The following is a 22,143-nucleotide window of genomic DNA, read 5'->3' as shown; positions in this document are numbered from 1 at the left end:
TAACGACAATCTTGCCCGATCGCAATTTGCTCACCTAACTCTTTCCCTTTGGATTGCTTTGTGCCCTTGGACTGCTGTGGGGACTACCGTCTGCCCTGGGTCTGCTGCCCTGAAGCTCAGCCTCCTTCCAGCCCGCGGAACGCACGCTGCCCTGGACTCGACTCCCAGAGGGCAGCGCGGTCTCGCGAGAGGCGTGCAGCAGCTCTCCCGCCCCTGGGGCTTCAATACTGTGCGCGGGCTCCCACGGCGCAGGACGCGCGTGGGCTCACCCAGGCAAAGCCTGGGCTAAGGGCTGACCCGTCCTGACCCGTCCTGACCCGTCCTGACCCGTCCTGACCCGTCCTGACCCGTCCTGACCCGTCCTGACCCGTCCTGACCCGTCCTGACCCGTCCTGACCCGTCCTGACCCGTCCTGACCCGTCCTGACCCATCTGTGACCGGGCTGGGCATACATCCTTCGTTTTGTGTCCCCAAACAAATGTTAACCACTAAATGTTATTTGTAAGAAGTGTGTTAAATAATTACTATTCTGATCTGTAAAGAGACGGCCACCAGCATGGGAAAAAGGAAACTACTGAGTCCCAAACTGACCCGGGGTAACAAGCCAATTGCTGAATCTCAGCAAACTTTATTAAACTATCTTACCGGGGCGGTGGGAGTGTTAGACAAACAGATTTTATCAGTCGATGAGTCAATTGAAGTAACCTCTACTAGGCTAAGCCTTGACTCAGTCCAACAAGATGCAATTGTTCAATTGGATCAAGGGAAGTCAGTCGAAAATGTACCCAACGGTTGCATCCAATCGAGTCCGGACGAGATTTTATCTATCGTCAATGACTCCCCAACGCAACCTCCACCAAAAAAGTCTAAAAACCCACGCCCCACTGATACACAACACACTTCCAAGGACATCGGTGAAATCCACACTGCATGTGAAAAAACGGGCAGGGATGAATACAGGCCAACTTAGGCAAAAGGCTGAGTCAAACAGTAATCCTATAATACAATCGGATATTAGGAATTTGGTATCTTTAGTTGAAAGATTAGATCTCTATTTGAGGGTCAGGATGGATCAGTTATCTTCCAGACTGACCATCAGTGAAGATCTTATTACCAGCAGTCTAATCAAGGGGTAGTGGATACCCAAAGCTCGAATTGTTACGATAACACCAGCACGAATACTAATATTCCTGCAGGGAAACCAAATGTTCCACCAATTGGAGCTACTGTCAATCGGGGGGTGAAACAGGTTGCAAGCGGAAATCCTCTGAGCAACAATAGACCCGCACCAAACATCAGTAAACCGGTACAACATTCATCTACCATAGTGGCCAATGATTGTGATAGAACCCCAAAATGGTCTTTGGGAAAGATATGTCAGTTACAATCAATTCTCCCTCACCAACCACAACAACAAGCTCATTTAAAGCCACTCCCTTCTGGGGATTCCCTTGCCTCAGACACTCATCTCGATCTTCCACCGGATGCTACCCCCTACATTATTGTGTTGGGTAACGTCCCAAAAAAGAAGGTCGCTGAGGAGGAATCGTGGACATCTCTCAAAAGTAAATCATTCCACTGGCTGGGTAGCAGGGTAGGTTTGAACAGACAGTTATTCCATGAGATTAAGATGGCTAGAAGAGTACAGTGTGTGGGACCTTGTGAAAAAATGCTAACAGGCGACTGCATAGTTTTGACATTCGGTTCGCCGTTATTAGTTAACGAAATTCTAAGGAAAGGTGCAAGCCATATTGTAGATGCTGTTGGGATTAATATTTTACCATTAGGGTTATTTTACCCCCCGAATTGAAATCACCATACCATCCCTAATAGGAGAAACCCATTCCTTCATTATTCCCAAATGCAGTCTGTCCCTATCCACAATAGATTTAATATTCTTTCAGGTTTGGAAGACAATGATTGACTGAAAGTTATGGATATTCCAACATCGGGTTCATCACCTGTTGTTTCTAGCACGATCCCCCATCAAGTTGAAATGCAAATGTTATGTAATTGCCCTAGTATTTCTTTAGCAATTAACACGCCAACACTAAATTTGCAATCTCTAATATTGACCATAGTACCTGATGACGTGGGGTCTCGCCTGCATGTTGCGGAATGTGAAGTCCCGTTGACGGCCCCTACATTAAATTCAGAGTCAATTACCCACGATTCGATAGGTCAGACTAAATTAAGAGATTTAAAACTTGATATTAATTTTGGGAACGTGGCGGGTCTGCATTCTAAAATGACAAATGATATCCTGCTAGACTTGGTGAAGAAGCATAACATTGTGTGCTTACAAGAAACATGGTTAAGCACTCCAATCCATCTTGAGGGTTATAAAACCTATTTTTCAAATGCTCTGCCTTCTGCCTCGGGTAGGCCCAAGGGGGGGACTAACAGTGTTTATTTCAAATACCTTGGAACTTAAGGACATAGTCCCGCTGAGATCGGAGAGTAATTACCAGATTCTTATGTTTAGATTAAATAAGTCGTCCAACTATTTTTTGGTAAATTTTTATAATAATCTTAATCAGGCAGAACTTACTCCTGTTTTTTTTTTTTTAAACATTAAGCATTTCCATTTCTCACATTGCAATAGGTCACAGTTAAAACCATCAGTCAATATTACACATTCACAAAAACACACCATTGGTACATGTTTCAAATCGCCTGAGTCCCGATTCTCTTTCCATCTTCCTGAGTTCTCAATCTCCCTCTGAGTCACTTTCTTCTGAATCTGATGGGGGATTACAAATTTCTCCCCTGTACATATTCCACGCACCCCACACTTTTCCCCATTTTTTGGGGCACCTTCTGCTACGGTATACTGCCCTCTCAGCTACCATTGCTGCGTCCATATCCTTACTCCACTGCGCTAGCGTCGGTATCCCCGCGTCACCCCAGTTCTGCGCTATATTTCTCTTTGCTACCATCATACCCAATGTAGCCCAGCTTTGTCTCAGAAGTGTCAGATCATTAGGTTCCCAGATATTGAGGAGGCAGCTCTTGGGCTCTGGCAGTAGCGACACCACCTCTACCTGTGAAATCGTTCTTAACACCTGTGTCCAGTATTCCATGATTACGGGACAGTCCCATATAGTATGGAAAAAAAGTCCCTTCTTCCCCACAACCTCTCAGGCAATAGAGATGCGCAATTTTCCCTATCTTATGTAGTGTTAGCCTGGTATAATAGGAGCGGTGCAAAATACGTAGTTGTACCAGCTGGAGTCGTGAAGGGATAACCACCTCCCTCGGGGACGCCAATGCCTCCTGCCATTCTGAGTCATCGAGGTCTGTAAGGTCATGCACCCATTTTTCCCTCAGTGTTCCCGTTGGATCAGGGAGGTTATTTACAAGCTTACGATAGGTTAGGGAGGTAGCCTTCCTTGGCATATAATCTGTCAGTAACCTATCTTCCATGGGGGAAGCCTCCGGGATTTCAGAGCCAGCCGTCAATGCCCGCACTAGAGCTTGTCGTATCTGCGTGTATCTAAACAATTCCGAAGGGGCCAGTTCATACTGCCTTTGTAAGCTTTCAAAGGAAACCACCTCCCCTTTCTGCCACATATCTCCGACCGTTGATATCCCAATGTCATCCCAATGGTCAAAACCTTTACTGTGTCTGAGGTTCCTGTATGAAATGGGATCCCTGGCTGGCCAGGGCTTCTGCCAAAGTCAGTCAGAGACCACCACTTCCACGTCAGGGCAAGGGAGTTACACGCCAAGATAACCCCTGCTCAGCCCCTTGGTAACGTAGCACGAGCAGTAAGGCTAAACTCGGAGGCAATGTGAGTTAAGTGTTTGCGCATCCACCCCCAGCAACAACACCCAATGCCCACCACAAAGGAAACTCCACACAAGGTTATGTATAAAAATAGCCTTTGTATTACACCAAAACACATTGGATAAAAACACACACTTTACAATGTGCCAACAGGCACGGGCAGAATTTACAGGGGATATGTACAAGACCGGGCCACCTGGACCACTGTCAGGAATCGGCACTTTTAGAACTAGAAATACTGTTAGAAATAGCACTTAGAACATAGAATATAATCCCTTTAGCACACAACCCGTAACTACTGGTACCAGGTAAGTACCACCTACGCAACCCAACCACCTTAGGAGAATATTGCGGAGGGAACCAGGACCTCAGTAGTAACACCTGTACTAGGAGAAAAACAACCACCTAAGTATCACAATACCTGTAGGGGTATAAGCAAGAACACATTACACATGATGCATCACAACATTCAGAGGTGTAGGGAAGGAAAACACATGATGCATAAACATACATTCAGCGGTGTAAGAATAAGGCACATGACGCATCAAAACACATTCAGAGGTGCAGCACAGGAGAACACATGATGTATAACCAACACATTCAGAGGTGTAAGAACAAGGCACATGATGCATAAAAACACATTCAGAGGTGCAGGAAAACACAATAGCGCAGAAATCACCTTAGTCACCACCTGTGACTGCCCCTAGGCCAACAGGCCTTGTTGGGGCTAGGACGCCCGGTGTCACAATGTCAGGGGGGCCTAAACGTAGCAGCTGCCCACTAAGTGCTGGGCAGCTGTAAGAACTGAGCAGGGCACCAACGTGCCTCCTGGCTCTCTTCTGGGGCTCTAGAAACCATTAAGGGGCAAAGAACCACCTGTGAGCCTCGCAGGCTCGGTGGCCAAAAGAACTATTCCCCCGGGAGCCTCGTGGGCTCTCAAGCCATGCTGCCAACGTTGGAGCCTCTCAGGGCTCGAGAACAATGTGGGGCCTTCGTTGGAGTCCCTCCTCTGGGGACTCGACATACACAAACACAAAAGGAGCCAAGAGCCTCTCGTGGGCTCTCAAAACAATTGTGGCGCCTTGAGCCTCTCGGGGCTCTCAGAACAAATGGCCCGAACGTTGGAGTCCCTCCCGGGGGACTCGAGAACAACTGGGGCACTGGGGAGCCTCTCAGGCTCGTAAATCAAGTTAGGTGGTTGGCGGAGTCCCTCTCGTGGGACTCTGCGTCAAGTGAGGCCCCACGAGCCTCTTAGCACAAAGGCACTCGCACTGGAGGGGAGGGGCGGGCACCGGCAATGTGCCCCCCCTCCTTCAAGGAACTCACCGGGTCTCGCAGCGGCTGTCTGGATATCTCCCGCTCCTCGGGACTCTCGGGTGTCGCGGCCTCCTCTCGCTCTCCGGGGCTCTCCCTCGCTCTTGGGAGCCCCGGGGGGGGGTGGGAACGGCGACGGTCATCTTTAGGCAGGGCAGGAGAGCGGAGTAGGCTCCCGCCGCTGGGCCAATCCCAGTGCGGCCGGGTGGGGATGCCGGCGGCTGCCTTCTCTGGGGTCAGGGAGAGCTCGGGGCCGCGGCGGTGATTTCGGGGATATCACGAGGGGTCGGCTCCCTCACAATAGGAACCACAAACCAGCGGCAAGGTCCCTGGCGGGGTGGGCACCTGCCAGGGGACTCAAGTCCGCACATGTGAAAATAAAGCGCTAGGGGCTCGCTCAATGAAGCGCTTCCAGGCGCTAGGGGCTCAAAAGTTGAAGCGCTCCCAGCGCTAATGGCAAGATAATGCGCTCCCAAGCGCTAGGGCAAAGAACAAGCGCTTCCAGGTGCTTAGAGAAGGAATCAAGCGCCCCAGGCGCTAGAGGAACAAAAAGTCCAGCAACAAGAGTCCTTCAGGGGTCCAGGACATCAGCAGTCCAGGGGCTGGGCAGGATGCCCCTGGTAGATTCGAGTTGGAAACAAGAATATTTTGTAAGGAGACACAGCCCCTTTTTTTACAGTGAATTCCTTTGTATAAAGGTGCAGGGTGGGGGAAAAACCAGTCGCAGCTGGTTTTGGAGCACTCTTGATGTGCTCAGCCCCTCTCTCTATTCACTGGCAGGGCTAGGGACATTAGGCTGAGCACATCAAGAGTGCTCCAAAACCAGCTGCGACTGGTTTTTCCCCCACCCTGCACCTTTATACAAAGGAATTCACTGTAAAAAAAGGGGCTGTGTCTCCTTACAAAATATTCTTGTTTCCAACTCGAATCTACCAGGGGCATCCTGCCCAGCCCCTGGACTGCTGATGTCCTGGACCCCTGAAGGACTCTTGTTGCTGGACTTTTTGTTCCTCTAGCGCCTGGGGCGCTTGATTCCTTCTCTAAGCACCTGGAAGCGCTTGTTCTTTGCCCTAGCGCTTGGGAGCGCATTATCTTGCCATTAGCGCCTCTTCCCTTCCCTTTTAAAACGATAACTCCTCTTCCCTTTTAAAACGATGACTCCTGAGGTGCGGGACTCCTTCGCCCGAGGGATGAAGGAGGTGGCACGTTGGATGGCAGCTAACTTTTTGCAGTGCAACGTCTCCAAAACGGAGGTTATGCTTTTCGGAGAGGCCAAACGATTGTGGACCCCGTACTGGTGGCCTCAAGATCTTGGCCCGGTCCCTGTGCCCAAAACCGTGGTAAAAGACCTGGGAGTTAAACTGGACCATGAGCTTACCCTCACACAACAAACTAATCAAGTGGTGGGCTCATGCATCTATGTCATCGGGCTTCTCAGGAGAGTATTCCCCCTGCTACCAGATACCACCAGGAGAACGTTGGTCCAGTCGCTAGTTTTAAGCAGGCTGGACTACTGCAATGGATTAATGCTGGCTGCCAACGAGGGCATTTTTTTCTAGATTGCAGGTTGTGCAAAACACGGCTGCACGTCTAGTTCTGAATGTCCCGCCCCGTACTCCCTCGAAACCATTGTTGGCCAAACTGCACTGGCTTCCAGTTAGGCAGAGGGTGATGTTTAAGATCTGCTGCGTCATCCACAAATGCCTGATCGGAATGGGTCCTGGCTACCTCACTGAGAAATTTATCCCTTATGTGCCATCCAGATTCCTGAGATCAGGAGATCAGGAACTGTTATGTGTCCCCAGGGCCATGAAGGCAAGAAAGGGGGGAAGGGCCCTATCGGTAGCTGGTCCAAAGCTGTGGAACTCACTCCCGATGGAAATTAGAGTATGTAGGGAACATTTCCCTTTTAGGAAAAAACTCAAAACATTCCTCTTCAATCTCTAATTTGATCTCTTGCCTATTTCATTAAAATGATGACGAGTGTCTGTTCTCGGGTTGTGGCCTAAGGCGCGGAGATACTCCTTCGGGAGTCGATTCACAGCGCCATATAAACTTGTAAATAAATAAATAAATAAATAAATAGGCGCACCACAGGGGGCGGAGCCAGCATTGTGTGGGGAAAGCCCAGCCCTATTCAGGACCCAGGTGCACCACTCCCTCACATCACACACGCTAATCTCAACACTCACCACCGGGCAGACCCATCATGACTCATGGAGCCTGGCACCCCAGCCAGCTCCAGCCAATCACATGCCAGCACATTCACTGCACAGACAGGCACACTTCTAGAAGTGGCACTTTCATATTAGACAAAAACATGCTGCACGCATCATTGCGCAGCATTCAATCACACGAGTCCGCACATACCAGACTCAAGCCTGCACACCCCACGCATCAGGAACTACCAGGGACACATACATTCCCCATGCATTCCTATGGGAGGGCAGGTCTATCTCACCACATGCACTCAGTGCGCACGCACTTTCCACTGGGACACAGTGAAAGTGCGCAGAAACCAAGAATCACTAATACCATGTTACAATTAAAAGCAAAAAGTTCATGGGGTGAACCTGCCAGAAGGGCCAAGTCCAACAGTTTCCTAACCATTTCGTGTCCCACAATGGAGTAAGTCGGGTTATCACTCCCTGCCATCCTGATCTCGTCTGAGCCGCATGCCACAATTCCAGAGTATATCGCAGTGGGCCAAATTTAGTATGTGCAAATTTTTTATCATATAGGGGAGTCAGCATTTCTCTCACACCCAGCTGTGCCCTATCTGCCCGTAGCACCGGTTCTGACTGTGGGAGGTGTACCCATTGATTAACCACCTTCAATTGTGCGGCCCAATAGTAAAGGTGAACATCCGGAAGCGCTATCCCACCGTCATACCAACCACGCACCAGCTTGGCCTGTGCAATACGTGCCGGCTTGTTGCCCCATAGTAAATTGGAAACCTGGGCAGCAATGGCCTTAAAGTAGGAGGGTGTCACAAAATATGGCTTATTTCCAGAATATATAGGAATCGCGGTAGGGCCATCATTTTAAAAAGAGCTGCCCTCCCTAATCGGGTGAATGTCAATGCTCCCCAGTGCTGTATGTCCCTTTTGAGATGGTCCAGGGGAGGTTGTAAATTTTTATTGTAAAATTTCCCTGGGTCTGCTGTAATGTGGATTCCTAGATATTTGAACGTGCTGTCTACTACTTTAAGTGGGCAATTATCAGGAAGTCCTGCGGTGGGCCGTGCAGCACGTAGAGAAGAGACTTGGACCAGTTTAGGGTATAGCCAGACGCCCGACCATAAGCTGTGCATATGTCCAATAGACTAATTATAGAACGTCTGGGTTGAGACAAATATAACAAAATATCGTCGGCATAGAGGGAAATACGGTCCTCCCAAGTATCGGTCCGTCTAAGTCCTCTTATCATTGGGTCCCACCTTATCCATACTGCCAAGGGCTCCAGCACCAGCGCGAACAGTAGTGGCGACAGAGGACAACCTTGACGAGTACCTCTCGCCAGGGGGAAGTCCTCAGAGATGTGGCCATTTGCTGTGACGTGCGCTAGTGCTTTGGTATAAAGCAACTGAACCCAAACGCAAAACTTCTGGCCAAAACCAAAGTGACGGAGTACAGCAAAGAGAAATGGCCAATGTATCATGTCGAACGCTATATGCGCATCTAAAGACAATACCACTGCTGGTTCCTGTAAATATGCAGAATGCGCGAGTACCCCGTGCAACCGTCGTAGGTTAAGCGCTGTACTTCTGCCAGGCATGAAGCCCGATTGGTCCGGGTGCACGAGTTTTGTTAGGTGTGGTGTAAGCCTGATCTCTAGTATCTTTGCCAGTATTTTGGCCTCTGCATTTATGAGAGAAATAGGCCTCATCTTCCGGCTTCCCCGGCTTAAGGTTTGCTACTATGGTGGCTGTGCATTGGTCTGGTGGGAGTTCTCCCACCTGCAGACTCTGTGTACATCTGCAGCAGATGTGGCGCTATGGAGTCCGACATCTTTTTATAAAGTTCAACAGGGATGCCGTTGGGGCCCACCGCCTTGCCTGATTGAAGTGCCCTAATGTCCATCTTCACCTCCTCCTCTGAGAGATCATTCTCTAACCCCTGTGCCTCTTCGGGTGTCAGCGTGGGCATGGTCAGGTCTTTAATGTAGGTCAGCGCCTCCTCAACATCTATTGAGGAGTTTGACGTGTATACCGTCTGGAAGTGGTGTGCCAGTTCACTCACTATATCATGCGGGTCAGTCAGGGACTGTCCCTCCCTCGTGGTAATCTGCGCTATCCATCTGTCCTTTCTTTCCTTTTTGTCTAACCATGCCAATAATTTTCCTGCTTTGTCGCCAACATCATATATTTTGTGGCGCGTGTGGGACAATTGCTGTTTAGCGAGTTCTGTCAGGTGGGCTTTATGTCGTTGTTGTGCGATGTGTAACTGGTGCGTGGTTGCAGGGGTTGGGTGTATAGTATGTGTCAAATCCGCAGTCGCCAACTCTGTCTCCAATGTCTGCAATTCCAGCTGCCCGTCATGTTTGTGAGCAGTGATGGAAGCTATGGCCTGCCCCCTAAGAACCGTCTTAAACGCTTCCCAGGGGGTGACTGGCGAAGCAACAGAGCCCCCATTATCTTGAAAGTATTGTTTTGTAGTCCTGCAGAGTTTTCACCCGATCTTCCAGATTTGAAGATAGCCGGGGCGTATCTGGTATATTCTACGCCGCTTCTGCCGATGACAGGCATATCTGAGCAATATAGCAGAGTGGTCTGTGATACCTCTCGGTCTAATGTCTATTGTGTCAATCTGTTGGAGGCTGCCCATAGAACCTATGAAATAATCTATCCTTGTGAGTGTGTTATGCACATTAGACTGATACGTGTATTGACGTTCTACAGGGTGGCACTTCCTCCAGATATCGACCAATCCCATTGCATCCAAAAAACTGGCAAGGCGAGACGGGCCAGTAGTACCCGCCTTGTGCGGGAACCTATCTACAGAATCATGGACAATCGCATTAAAGTCTCCACCCAGGAGTAGTTCCCCCTCTGGGAGTTTAAGTAAAAACACGCTCAGATCTGGAAAGGCCACTGCATGTAGTGCTGGCGGGATATAAACTGAAATTATAAAGGGGTCTTCCCTCCCATTGCGCGTGTATGGCAGCAAATCGCCCTGAGCCGTCAACCTAACCCCTTTATCAGCGGGAATTGTTTCTTCACTAATATACCTACTCCCCTGGAGTTGGATGTAAATTTAGAATGTACTACCATCTTATAACCCCCTCTGTCCAGTGCTTTTGTGGATGTGCCTGTAAGATGTGTTTCCTGCAGTAGCATCACCGCCGGGTTCACCCTCCTTATACTCTGCAAGACTAGTACACGTTTGATTTTATCACCCAGTCCACGCACATTCCAGGTGAGTAGTGAGAGGAATGGTAGCGCAACGTCGAGTCCCCCATAGTCAGCCGTGAGTCGGTCCGCCATCGTCGTCATCTAGCAAGTTACCGATACATGTGGTGTGCTTTGAAATGCCATTGAAGTGTGCCTGCAAGCTTGTGAGTGTTACAGAAACAGCCCTGATTCGAACCATGAAACAATTGTAATACCAAAACCATACATAACAAAAAATTCCCTGGCCCTCATCCCCCCTCCCTGCCTCCCTGCCTAGCGGACCCCAAACTGCCCGCCTCCCCAACTTAGCAGAGTGCTTAGAACCCCAAAACGGTAACATTACTTGCATGCACCGGGGGTGGGAAGTCCGAGGAAGACCTGTCAATCCCCACGTGCCGGAGTCCTGAATTTACAACGATTCTCTTGCAATCAGAAAGTCAAGGTGGCTTTGTTGCTATTAGCATATAGCGTGGCCGTTGCCAGTGTTCGCAGTGGTCCCCCTTCCTGCGTAGCTTCAGATCTCACTCTCCAGCCTCCCTCTGTTGCTGCTCGCTTTCCGTCTCATCCTGTACAGTAATCTCTGGATCTTCAGTTCGCATGTGACGTCTTCTTTCCTTTGGCGCTCTTCCCGGTTTCCCCGTCGTGCGCCAGCCTTCTAGCCAGTCCGTAGCCTCCGTAGGTGGGTCGAAAAACCAGGTTTTTCCTTCTGCAACGACCCGAAGGCGTGCCGGGAAGAGTATGGCAATTCTCGGGCTCTCAATTCCTTCTTGACCTCTAGGATAGTTCTATGGCGCGCCGACACTGCTGCCGTGTAGTCAGGGAAGAAGGAAATAGTGGAGTTTTGTACGCGGACAGGAGGCACTACTCTGGCCGTCTGTGTAGGATGACGTCCCTATCTCGAAAATTAAAAATACGGGCCAACACTGGCCGTGGTGGGGCCCCAGGTTTCGGTCTGCCTCCTGGGACTCTGTGCGCCCTCTCCACTGAAAAGAAAGTTGAAAGTCCCTTTGACTGTAGGCGCGTTTTTATGAGCTCTTCAATATACAGGTCCATGGCGGGACCCCCTTCTGACTCCGGAATTCCCGTGATCCGAACATTGTTCCGTCTGTAGCGCCCTTCCTGATCGTCCAGCTTCTCTGATATACGCTTGTTTTCCGCCTCCAGCCGCGCCACTTTCTTAATCAGGAGTGCAGAGTCCTTGGAGAGGCTGGTCGTCATGTGTTCCACCTCAGTCACTCTGGCCGACATTTTTTGAAAGTCTGCTCTGGGGAATGTTACATCCGTTGAGATGGAACCCACCGTTGTTTGTACGTTATGAAGTGCCTCCATGATATCTTCTAGCGTTACTTTGGGACCACCCTCATATTCTTTGGACCTAGCCGCATGGTCTTTGCGTTCCGGCAATGGAGGGAAGTCTTTGGTGTAAGCAAAGTTGTCCAGCTTACGTTGGTGAGTCGCACAGGTTTCTCTGCCACTCCTAGTGTGTGCTCCTGGGTTCCCCAACCTCGTTGTGAGGAAATTTCAGAAGTGACCCCGGGTCCACTAGCCCACCGCACCGAGGAGATCCTGCACGTGGCCGCAGATCAATGTACTGATTTTCCGTAGTGTTGCACCGTCGCTGGGGATCCAGCTGCACGTTTACCTTCAACGGTGTCGATGCACCGACATCTGTCCAGTCAAGCTGGTGCCGAATATCACCCCATAGTCCCCAATTATCCGGCAGTTGGGCCAAAGTGGAGGCGCCAGTCTGTTGATCTCCGGGCTGCAGTGCCAATGTCTGTATTACGCTACTCCAGTTGGCTTTTGGCCTGAGCGTTGACCAGTATCATCCTCCCATAGTGCGAATCTGCGGTGTCAAGAGTCTCGCCCTGGCCCAGGCCATAGAAACGCTATGTCCAGCATGTAAGGCTTCTGAGGGAGCCCTTTAGTACCTCCACACGCTCTGTGCCCCAATCCCAGTCTCAAGTAGTAAATCAGGGGGACCGCCTCCTTCACTGCTTATTATTCTATCTCCTCTGCCACTGTGCACCTTTGCCCCGTCAGTGGGCCTCCAGACTTGGCCAGCCGGCAGCGCACCCTCGACTTGCCTGTTTTCGTCTCCTCTGCTGCCACACGGCTGTCGGTACTCGATTATCCCCCTCTGATCAAGTAGGCGCTCTTCTCCTGAATTCACCGCCGCCCGTGAGGGACCCCCCAATGCCCGCTTCTCGCTCCCGGGGTCTCCATATCACCGTCCCCTGATACTCTGCCACTGATCTCTGTAGAACCCCAGTCCGAACCTGCGGCCGGGGGGGGGGAAACGTCGCGTCCCGAACCTAAAAGTGCCCGCAGCACGTCAGCTGTTACTCCTGCACCGCCACAATGCTCAAGTCCGCCGGCATCCGAGGTCTTCCTGCGGCATTAACACCCACGGGAGCGAGCACGCAATCAGGCTCCCCCGCGTAGCTCGGGGGGCGGGTGGGATCTTCTGCTCCGTGTCACCACTCCCAGCTGCTCCAAGGATACATCGGCGACAAGGCGGCATACACCGGTATAGTTGCTGCGTCTTTAGGAGGTTTCCGATGGCCGCCTCCGTCACCGGCCGGCACTGCACTCAACACCGTCAGGGAAGGCTGCCAAAATTGAGTCCCCGGCGTCAGTCTGTCGTGTAGGCCGCAATGTTCGCAACAGCATAATATTGCCTGGGGCACTCCGATTTTTATCGTTGCGGGATTGACTTGCACTGCCTTACTACTGTTTTAAACAATATGTTTTCTTTTTTACAAGACCTGCGAGATAAGCATATGAACAAATCGTTCAGACTGATTTGGGGTGGAGATTTTAACCTATCACTTTGTAAAAATAGTAACAGTAAAAACTGTGGAATTCAGGACGAGTGCGAAAATAATAGAACACATTTTTCCCATACCCACATTGGTAATCGCATGAACGAAATTTTGTTTGCCTTGGAACTGGGTTTCGCTAATGAACTGGTGGTTCCTTTAGTCCCCTTTTCTCCTACATTCAGTGGTAGGGGGCTTTCTAGTATAATTGACATCATTTTTGTCTCCCATAATATTGAGCATACTATCCGTAAGTTTACCACTATTAACAACGCTATTAGCGACCATTTCCCCAATACCCTTTCAATATCTTTACTAACCTTCTTGGGGAAGCCGAACGCAATTAGTCTCTTGGAGCAACAATCCTTGAATCTAGATAGATTAAATGGTTTCTCCATAATATGGGCAAAAATCGACCCGGTTCAAACGACAGCCAAAGTAGTTAAGCAAGCACTGCCCTTTCTCGAAAAATGTCTTAACCCTGACAACTCTTATGAATAAATATTGTCCAGCTATACAAGTATCACTAGAATTGTACAAGATATCTTACGTCAAAAACACAAAAAAACAGGGAACTCTATTAAAGGGTGGTTTAACAAAGAGTGTACAAAAGCTTACTCTAGTCTAAAAATTGCACTCCATAAATCGCATTGGGACAAAGACGAAATTATCAAACTTAGAAAGGCCTATAATATGGCCCTAAAAACCCGCAAAATTGAATTAAAAAATGGTTTATGGGATCAACTCGTTAAGAATTGTTCCGTGAACGATAGTTCTAATTTTTGGAGAGTCGTTAAATCCCATTTCCTTTTAGATATGAAAGAGTCCCCCAAGATAGACGTAGCTGTGGACGATATAACATGGGTTAATCATTTTACTCAAATATTCAGATCAGCTTTGCATGAAAATTCTGAGCAATCTGAGAAGGATGGGAGAGAACCATCACCAAATCATTCAGTCTATCCGATTCCACTTATTTTTACTTACTAGGAAGTGGTCAATGCTTTATTGGCCAGTAAGGGTGGGAAAGCACCGGGCCCTGATGGGGTCCCGGTCGATCTTTTTAAATATAATTTGGAGTTATGGTCCCCCATCCTTACAAAAGTACTTGAAGCTGCCAACGCCGAAGGCATACTTGAATCGTGGTCAGCTTCAATTTTAGTACCTATTTTCAAAAAGGGTGACCGACTCAGCCCAATGTGCTACCGACCCATTTCTCTATTAGATTCCCTTGGTAAGGTCGCTGGCCGTATCCTTTTAGATCGTCTTCAGGATTGGGCCGATGATCGCAATATAGTCTCTGACCTACAGTACGGGTTTAGAGAGGGATTGGGTACTGTGGAGCAAGCCCTAAATCTCTCACTTCTATTGGGGAAATACGTCGGAGCCAAAGGGGGGTATCTACATATGGCCTATGTTGATTTGACCGCGGCCTTCGATTGTATCAATCATACTAAACTGTGTTCGATCCTCCTGGGGATGGGTGTAGATTTACCATTAGTAAATTTTCTTCGTGCGCTCTATTCGGGGGCTTCAGAAAGAGTTAGGTACGGACTGAGGGGAGAACTTACTGCTCCATTTGGGGTGGAGAAGGGGGTTAGGCAGGGCTGTGTCCTGGCTCCCTTCCTATTTACTCTTCATACCAACGGGCTAGAAGTAGCTATGTTGGAAGGGAGCCAGGACCTGCCCACCATTGGTCGTCGCCCAATACCGGCACTTTTATATGCCGACGACGCCGTGATTATGTCAAGAACCCCCCTGCAGCTCCAACGTGCCTTAGATAGATACCGCAGTTTTATGGCGAGTTTGGATCTTATAGTTAATATAAAAAAAACATATGTAATGCACGCAGGAACTAGGTCCAAAAAAATAAGACCTTTTTATCAATAACATTAAGTTGGAGTGTACTAACTCCTACCCCTATCTAGGGATTTTAATAGATAATAAGTCTTCATGGAAGCAGGCTATTAAAGCGAGAAAGTTATTATTTCTTAGGGCTACTACTTCCCTTGTAGCGTTTGCACAGAAGTTAGGGATGAGATCTCCGCCAGAAATGATCATGATATATCAAGCCAAATGCACTAACGTAGCCAGTTACGGCGCTGGAGTCTGGGGCCAAGCTAAGGTGGACGCTCTACAGAAGGTCGAGAATAGCTTTTTGAAATATTTACTTGCAGTTCCTCAAAGCTCCTCGACATATTGCTGCCACCTAGAACTAGGGTTGGTATATATATATGATACCATCAAAATTCAACCAATCTTTTTATTGCATCGTATCTGGACATCGGCACAGGGTGAACTGTCTTGATGCCTCATTCGCGATTGCCTTATGCTGGAAAAGATGCAAAAGATTAGTTGGCTTGTTTATGTGAAAACATTTCTTGATGATTTAGGCCTAGAAAGATATTTTCACCATCCTTTAACCATCTCTGAGCTATCTAAGAAAGAATTAAAAAAGTGACGTATTTCACACTTAGAGCAGTTATGACTCTCTAGTGAGATTGGAAAAAGCTCAGTGCAGCACATTTTAGCTATCCAGACTACCTTCACAGTGCAGCCATATTTAACTTCTAATCTGAACACCTACGAGAAATTCTTACTGACTCGTTTCAGGTTTAATATCTTTCACCGTCTGATAACTTTCCCGCAACCGAACGACTGGTCCAAGACCCTCTCTGTGTGTCCGTGTGACGATGTTTCTTTACAGTCTCTGATTCACGTAGTGCTATTCTGTAGATTTTATATAGACCCAAGAAAACGATGGATAGTACCAATACTTAGAATAATGGGTCTACGCTGTTGTCGCCCTGCATTTCTTGCGCGCCAATCTTTGGAACTGAAGCATATGCTAAAAATATAGCCTGTTTTCTGAAGTTTTGTGTCAAACATCGTCCAAATCTTGGCTAATTTTTGACTCCCTGATATTTTTATTTGTAGTATTTTTAGCATTTTAACTGCCCCGTTGTAAATATTTGTTGAATTCGCAATGTATCGAATGTATTTATTGCCTGTATATGTTTTTATGTGTACTTTTATGGTTTTCTATGGCATTTTGGAAACCGAATAAAGGAAATTGAATTGGATACCCAGAAAAATATTCTGAGATTCCCCCATTCCTGCAGTATTGTGTTAACTCAATGAAGTTGTTCATAATGGAGAACTAGGATTATTTTTCACCATTTTCTATTACAGCATGAGGGATTATTTTCTAGGATTCCTCAGTTTAGCTGCATTGTTACAAATACACCCATGAATGAGTTATCGAATGAAAACCTGACTGTGATGCTGTGTCCACCCGGGTACAAAATAAAAGCAACTGGTTAAAGTTTTGCTACTGGTCTATGGTAAAGGGCATCAAATCTCTTTTTTGGTCCTTGAATCTTCTTCCTGCTTTTATTTCTCAGCTAGCTAGGCGAGGATTTTGTTAAGTCTAGCTGTGATAGTTGCCTACAAGGACGGTATGTTTCTCTGCGCATTGCTTTTGAGCCGCCCTCTATCCCTTTCTCTCTCTCTTCATTTCTTTTTTCACCTCGCTAATCCATTTATTGTGTCTGCAATACCTCTCACCCTTTTTTTCCCCACCGTCCATGCGGTTGGTTTTTATTTTGTTGTCGGCCCCAATATTGTACTGTGATGCTTCAACTTCAGTCAGCCTCATATCTAATGCAATACTGTGTGTCCCCTTTGGTTTTTATCTCCCCACAGGATGTACAGCAAATGAGGGAGAAACTTCAGAAGGAACTGGAGGCTAGATTTGAGGAAAAGTGCATCTCTCTGCTGACCTTCCACCAACCAGAGACAGGTGAGTGCTTGTTATGAAGGAGTCTGCAGGCAAGGATAGCAATAATCCTACTCAACCATTCATGCTGAAGCCCAGGCTTGGCTACAGTCTGAACTCTTTCTCTCTCTCCCCATCAGATAAAAACGGTGATCTGCTGAAGTCCATGAAATCCCTACAGTTGGTGGTGAACCTGCAAGATGAGAAAAGAAAGCTGCAGAGCGAGTCTGAGAAGTGCAAAGCAAATGCAGTAACCCTTGAAAAGCACAAGATGGCTTTTCCTCCGGTAAGGGGGGTGGGCCTCCTTGTTCAGGATAATCAAAATGGATTTTATCAGTACCTGATTTGTGAGACGGGGACATCAGAGGTCATCTCTAGGAGTTTATTTCTTCATCCTACTTCTTACTGGAAGCAGTACCATTGGCATTGGTGAACCTATTCTTCCAGCCCTTTTGTGTTATTTCCAATGTAAAGGTCACTCAGGGGGATGAGGAGAGTCATACTGGATATGTTACTCAGATCTTTTTCCCTGTTGCCTTTTAGAGGTAAGTGGGTTGCTTTTGTAGTGTAACTATGATGAGAGGTAGTGAAGAATTTCTTGGCTTGTTGTGTCTTCTATACAGATCTTAAGCCCTATCTCCTTCAGAAAAATTGAGAAATGTGATTGTGTATACTTTACAAGCCCAAAACTTTTATCTTTGTATATTCATGATGCAAGGTTTATAAAAATGATGAGGAGAGTTGCTGGCTTGAATCCACTCGGGTTGTCGCAACCGTATACCAGGGCTACTGGCATTCTTATTGTGCGGCCGCTGTGATTTTCACATAATTATATATTTGCTGCACCTGTCACATAATCCATTAAAGGGCGCATAATTTGCAGATTTTAACAACAAAATTTGTTTCTAGCTCAAATGGTTCAAAAGTTTGTAAAAATGCAGCGACACGTGTTGCCGCACAGTAGCCTTTGGAAAGGTTGACTGATCACCTTTTTGTTGCTTATTCCTATATTTGGGTGTTAAACTGGTCCTAATGAGGTGGAACCAATGCCCAGACTGTAAAAACAAGTGTTATAGTGACAAAATAATGAAGTGATACTATCACAAAATGTGTTGTATTATGCAGCATAATTTGCCTTTTCATGCTGCATAATTTACCCAACCCTGCTGCATAATTTGGCCCTCCCCTGCAGCATAATTCCAGTGGCCCTGCCGTATATCAGTGTTATCATGGTTAGCCGTTCTTTTTAGGTCGCGCCTCTTCGAAACATTTAGTAAGTGGCTTTTAAAAGTGCCACCAGAGGCTTTTGCTGGCCTACAGCTTGCGTTCACGAGCTTGTGCACAGCTGTCATCTTTGTTTTGCCAACAAAGCAACAATGGCGGACTCCAGATGCCGCACTGACCTCAAACTGTTCCACAATAGTAACTTAAATATCAGTGGTTATACAGTGTGCACACAGCTCCTGCATCCGCCGTTGAAGGATGCAACCCTTGGCCGGGAAACAAAAACTGTGAAAACAATGGAGCGGTGCACTCCCAGGGTGCTATTAAGGAAGTAATGAAGCTTGATCAGTTTCTTCATGAAAAAGATCTTTATTTAGGTATATCCAAATGCATAGACACAAACATCAGCCAACGCATTTCGTTCATTAAATGAACTTCGTCAGGGCATGTATGGTGTGCAACGAAAGTGTCAACGTCAAATTTGTTCCAAAAGCAACCGTGAATCCGAGTTGCGTCGCTCAGTAGCGACACCGATATGATGTCAGGGCCTCCTTGATAAGGGCCGCAGTGCATAGTCCTGGACTAGTACCAACAGCGTACCGGAAAGTCAGGAAGTGCCATCTGTCCTTTTATTGCTGTAATCAGACTCCTCTGCTTGCACTACCCCCCTCCCTTTTCCCCCTCCCTCCTGGTCAGCTTCATTTGTGTCTTCTGGCTGTGAATCATGCTCCTCTGCTCGCACTCTCCCTCCCTTCTCCCCCTCCTCTTCGTCAGTTTCATTTCTTTCTTCTATCACTGTGAATGCTTCTGCTTCCACCAGGCACACACACCATCAGTCGTCAGTGCACACTTTCAATAGGCACACACACCACCAGTCGTCACAGACTACCAGCCATCGGTGCACCCTTCCACCAGGCACACACCACCAGCCGTCAGTGCACGCTTTCACCAGGCACACACACCATCAGCCGTCAGTGCACGTTTCCACCAGGCACACACACCACCGGCCGTCAGTGCACGCTTTCACCGGGCACACACACCACCAGCCGTCGGCGCACGCTTTCACCGGGTACACACACCACCAGCAGTCAGTGCACGCTTTCACCGGGCACACACACCACCAGCCGCCAGTGCACGCTTCCACCAGGCACACACACCACCAGCCGTCAGTGCACGCTTCCACTAGGCGCACACACACACCACCAGCCGTCAGTGCACGCTCCCACCAGGCACACACACCACAAGCCACCAGTGCATGTTTCCACCAGACACACACGCCACCAGTGCATGCTTCCACCAGGCACACACACCACCAGAAGTTGGTGCACGCTTCCACCAGGCACACACCACCAGCCGTCAGTGCACGCTTCCACCAGGAACACACACACACCACCAGCCGTCAGTGCACACTTTCACCAGGCACACACACTACCAGCCGTCACACGCTACCTGCCATCAGTGCACGCTTCCACCAGGCACACACCACCAGCCGTCAGTGCACGCTTCCACCAGGAACACACACACACCACCAGCCGTCAGTGCACACTTTCACCAGGCACACACACTACCAGCCGTCACACGCTACCTGCCATCAGTGCACGCTTCCACCAGGCACACACCACCAGCCACCAGTGCACGTTTTCACCAGGCACACACACACCACCAGCCGTCGGTGCACGCTTTCACCGGGCACACTCACCACCAGCCGCCAGTGCACGCTTTCACCAGGCACACACACCACCAACCGTCAGTGCACGCTTCCACCAGGCACACACACCACCAGCCGTCAGTGCATGCTTCCACCAGGCGCACACATCCCCAGCCGCCAATGCACGCTTTCACCAGGCACACACCCCATCAGCTGTCAGTGCTGCTAGGTGAAATCTGTCCTATATAATGGTGTCCTCATTCGTTATTCTTTATCGAAGTTCATGTAACTGGAGACTGTCATTTAAAAAATGAAACTTATGCAGACCTATATGAATATAGTCGAAGAAAAACTGCTTGTAGCTTTAAACATGGAAGCTGAGTTGCTATTAGCTAACGTGAAACTAAGTAGAACTTTAGTAACACAGAACTGTCCATCGATACATTCTATTGCACAGTGTCGGAAATCTGCAGCAAAATGGCACAATTTAAAACAAATTGATCAGCCCCTCAATTGTTTACTTCCTTACCAGTAGATTAAAGCTAAGTCAAGGAAAAGTAAGCTTGTAAGCGATCACCTTGAGCTAAAGAACAAAAAAAGAATTATCAATAACTGGTAATGATCATACCCTCGACCATGTTTGGACAGTGAATCTTTCATTAACAAATTTAACAGTCCTACCTTAAATTTGGTTGACCATTGTCTCATTAAATTTTATTTGGAAGGGATGCAATACAACCATAAATCCAGTTTAAACAAATATTTAGATAACTGGTCTAGAGTGAACATGGACAGTTTTCGTACCACTCTTCTGGCTTCAATGCCTGCTTCTGTCCTTTTAATAGAGCAGTAATTTATCCTTTTGGTTATGCCACATGCCTCTCTGCTTAATTCTAACACCTTCAGCTGTTCCGAGTCTGCCTCGTGGTTCACAAAGGATTTTAAACTCACTAAGTTAAAACTTTGCCAGCTAGAACAGAAATGGTGCAGAGATTATGCCCCGGCAAGATCCTCATTAAAAAGAGCTTGAAGCATTATAAATCCCTACTACTGTAAACAAAGTCTCTTGTTTTTTTCTCCACAAATAAAATATTGCGCTCTGCTAATCTGAGGACATTTAAAATAGTTTCAGAACGTTCTAAACCGAAGGGTCCATATTGATTACTCCTTCCATGGAATTTTGCAATGTGTTGAATGCATATATTATTGAAAAAATAAAAACATTCAAGGATACAATTCAACTAGGGATTAACGAGTAACCAACATGTCCACAGGACAGGAACCCAATTACTCCAACGTCTCGGACATTAGCTTGATAGAGAATTGGCAGGCCTCGACCTCCCAGACATTAGGCTCCAATACTTGGCATGGCTTCTGCAATACACCACCCAGTGGTGTGTGGGAGGCCGGAATATGGAGAAGGAACTGCTAGCTGATCAAAGCAATGGAATAGAACTTCCAAGGTACCTGTTGTGAATGAAGGAAAGTCCGTTCCAAGTGGTATCTTTAAGTAGTTTGTTCAAGTAGATGTAAGATGATAAAAATGAAGAAAGTAACAAACCCCAACAGGAGCAGTCTCCTTGCTGCTCAGCCCAACACAATAATAGGTGACAAATTAATATCAGCGTAAAATGCATGAACCCAAGGAAGTGCAAGTAGGCAATATATTTTGCATGAAAAATTATAGACATTTTAAACTTTGAGCAAGGTTATAAGAAAATAATAAGATAAAACAAATACAGTGTTCACTGTAGTCATGGTAGTATGCAGCTGACGAGTTAAAGCGAAATGAAACAGTACCTTGCGAGGTGACGGATGACGGCAGGAAAGTTCATGCAAGCTAAAACACTGGAGGAAGCATATTTAAAGTGTCTAAAACTTTATTTTCTTGTAGAGGTAGAGTCATGGTGGATGTCCGCTAGGTGACACTGTTAGATAGTCAATACAACTGCAAAAGCTGTACTCAGGGTCTTCGTGCTTTGAGGACAAAAATTGTATATCACCAATCGATTGAACAATAATTGAAATGGCGAAGGAAAACTTCAAAAAACGTGGTTGGCATGTTTGGCGGATGCGTGTTGATAGGAGAGGAGTTCGATCAGTGCAGAGTTCCAGTGGAAGCGCAAAATGACGGCCCGTAAAATGACGTAAGGAAGGGTGGCTCAAGTAGAAGGA

General features: G+C 47.6%; 1 protein-coding gene across 1 annotated transcript in view; it reads left to right on the top strand.

The window, feature by feature from the left end:
- Positions 1–22,143, top strand: part of HAUS4 (HAUS augmin like complex subunit 4) — a 288,206-nt gene that overhangs the window by 63,568 nt on the left and 202,495 nt on the right. Inside the window, exons 6-7 of the mRNA XM_078644887.1 lie at positions 17,024–17,120; positions 17,237–17,382. Coding sequence (XP_078501013.1) covers positions 17,024–17,120; positions 17,237–17,382 — 243 coding nt within the window. The remainder of the gene's footprint in view (positions 1–17,023; positions 17,121–17,236; positions 17,383–22,143) is intronic.

This window comes from Lissotriton helveticus, chromosome 5_1, assembly GCF_964261635.1.
Source record: "Lissotriton helveticus chromosome 5_1, aLisHel1.1, whole genome shotgun sequence".
Taxonomy (NCBI): domain Eukaryota; kingdom Metazoa; phylum Chordata; class Amphibia; order Caudata; family Salamandridae; genus Lissotriton; species Lissotriton helveticus.
The sequence above is the reverse complement of the archived record's forward strand: the minus strand, read 5'-3'. Positions and strand labels throughout refer to the sequence as shown.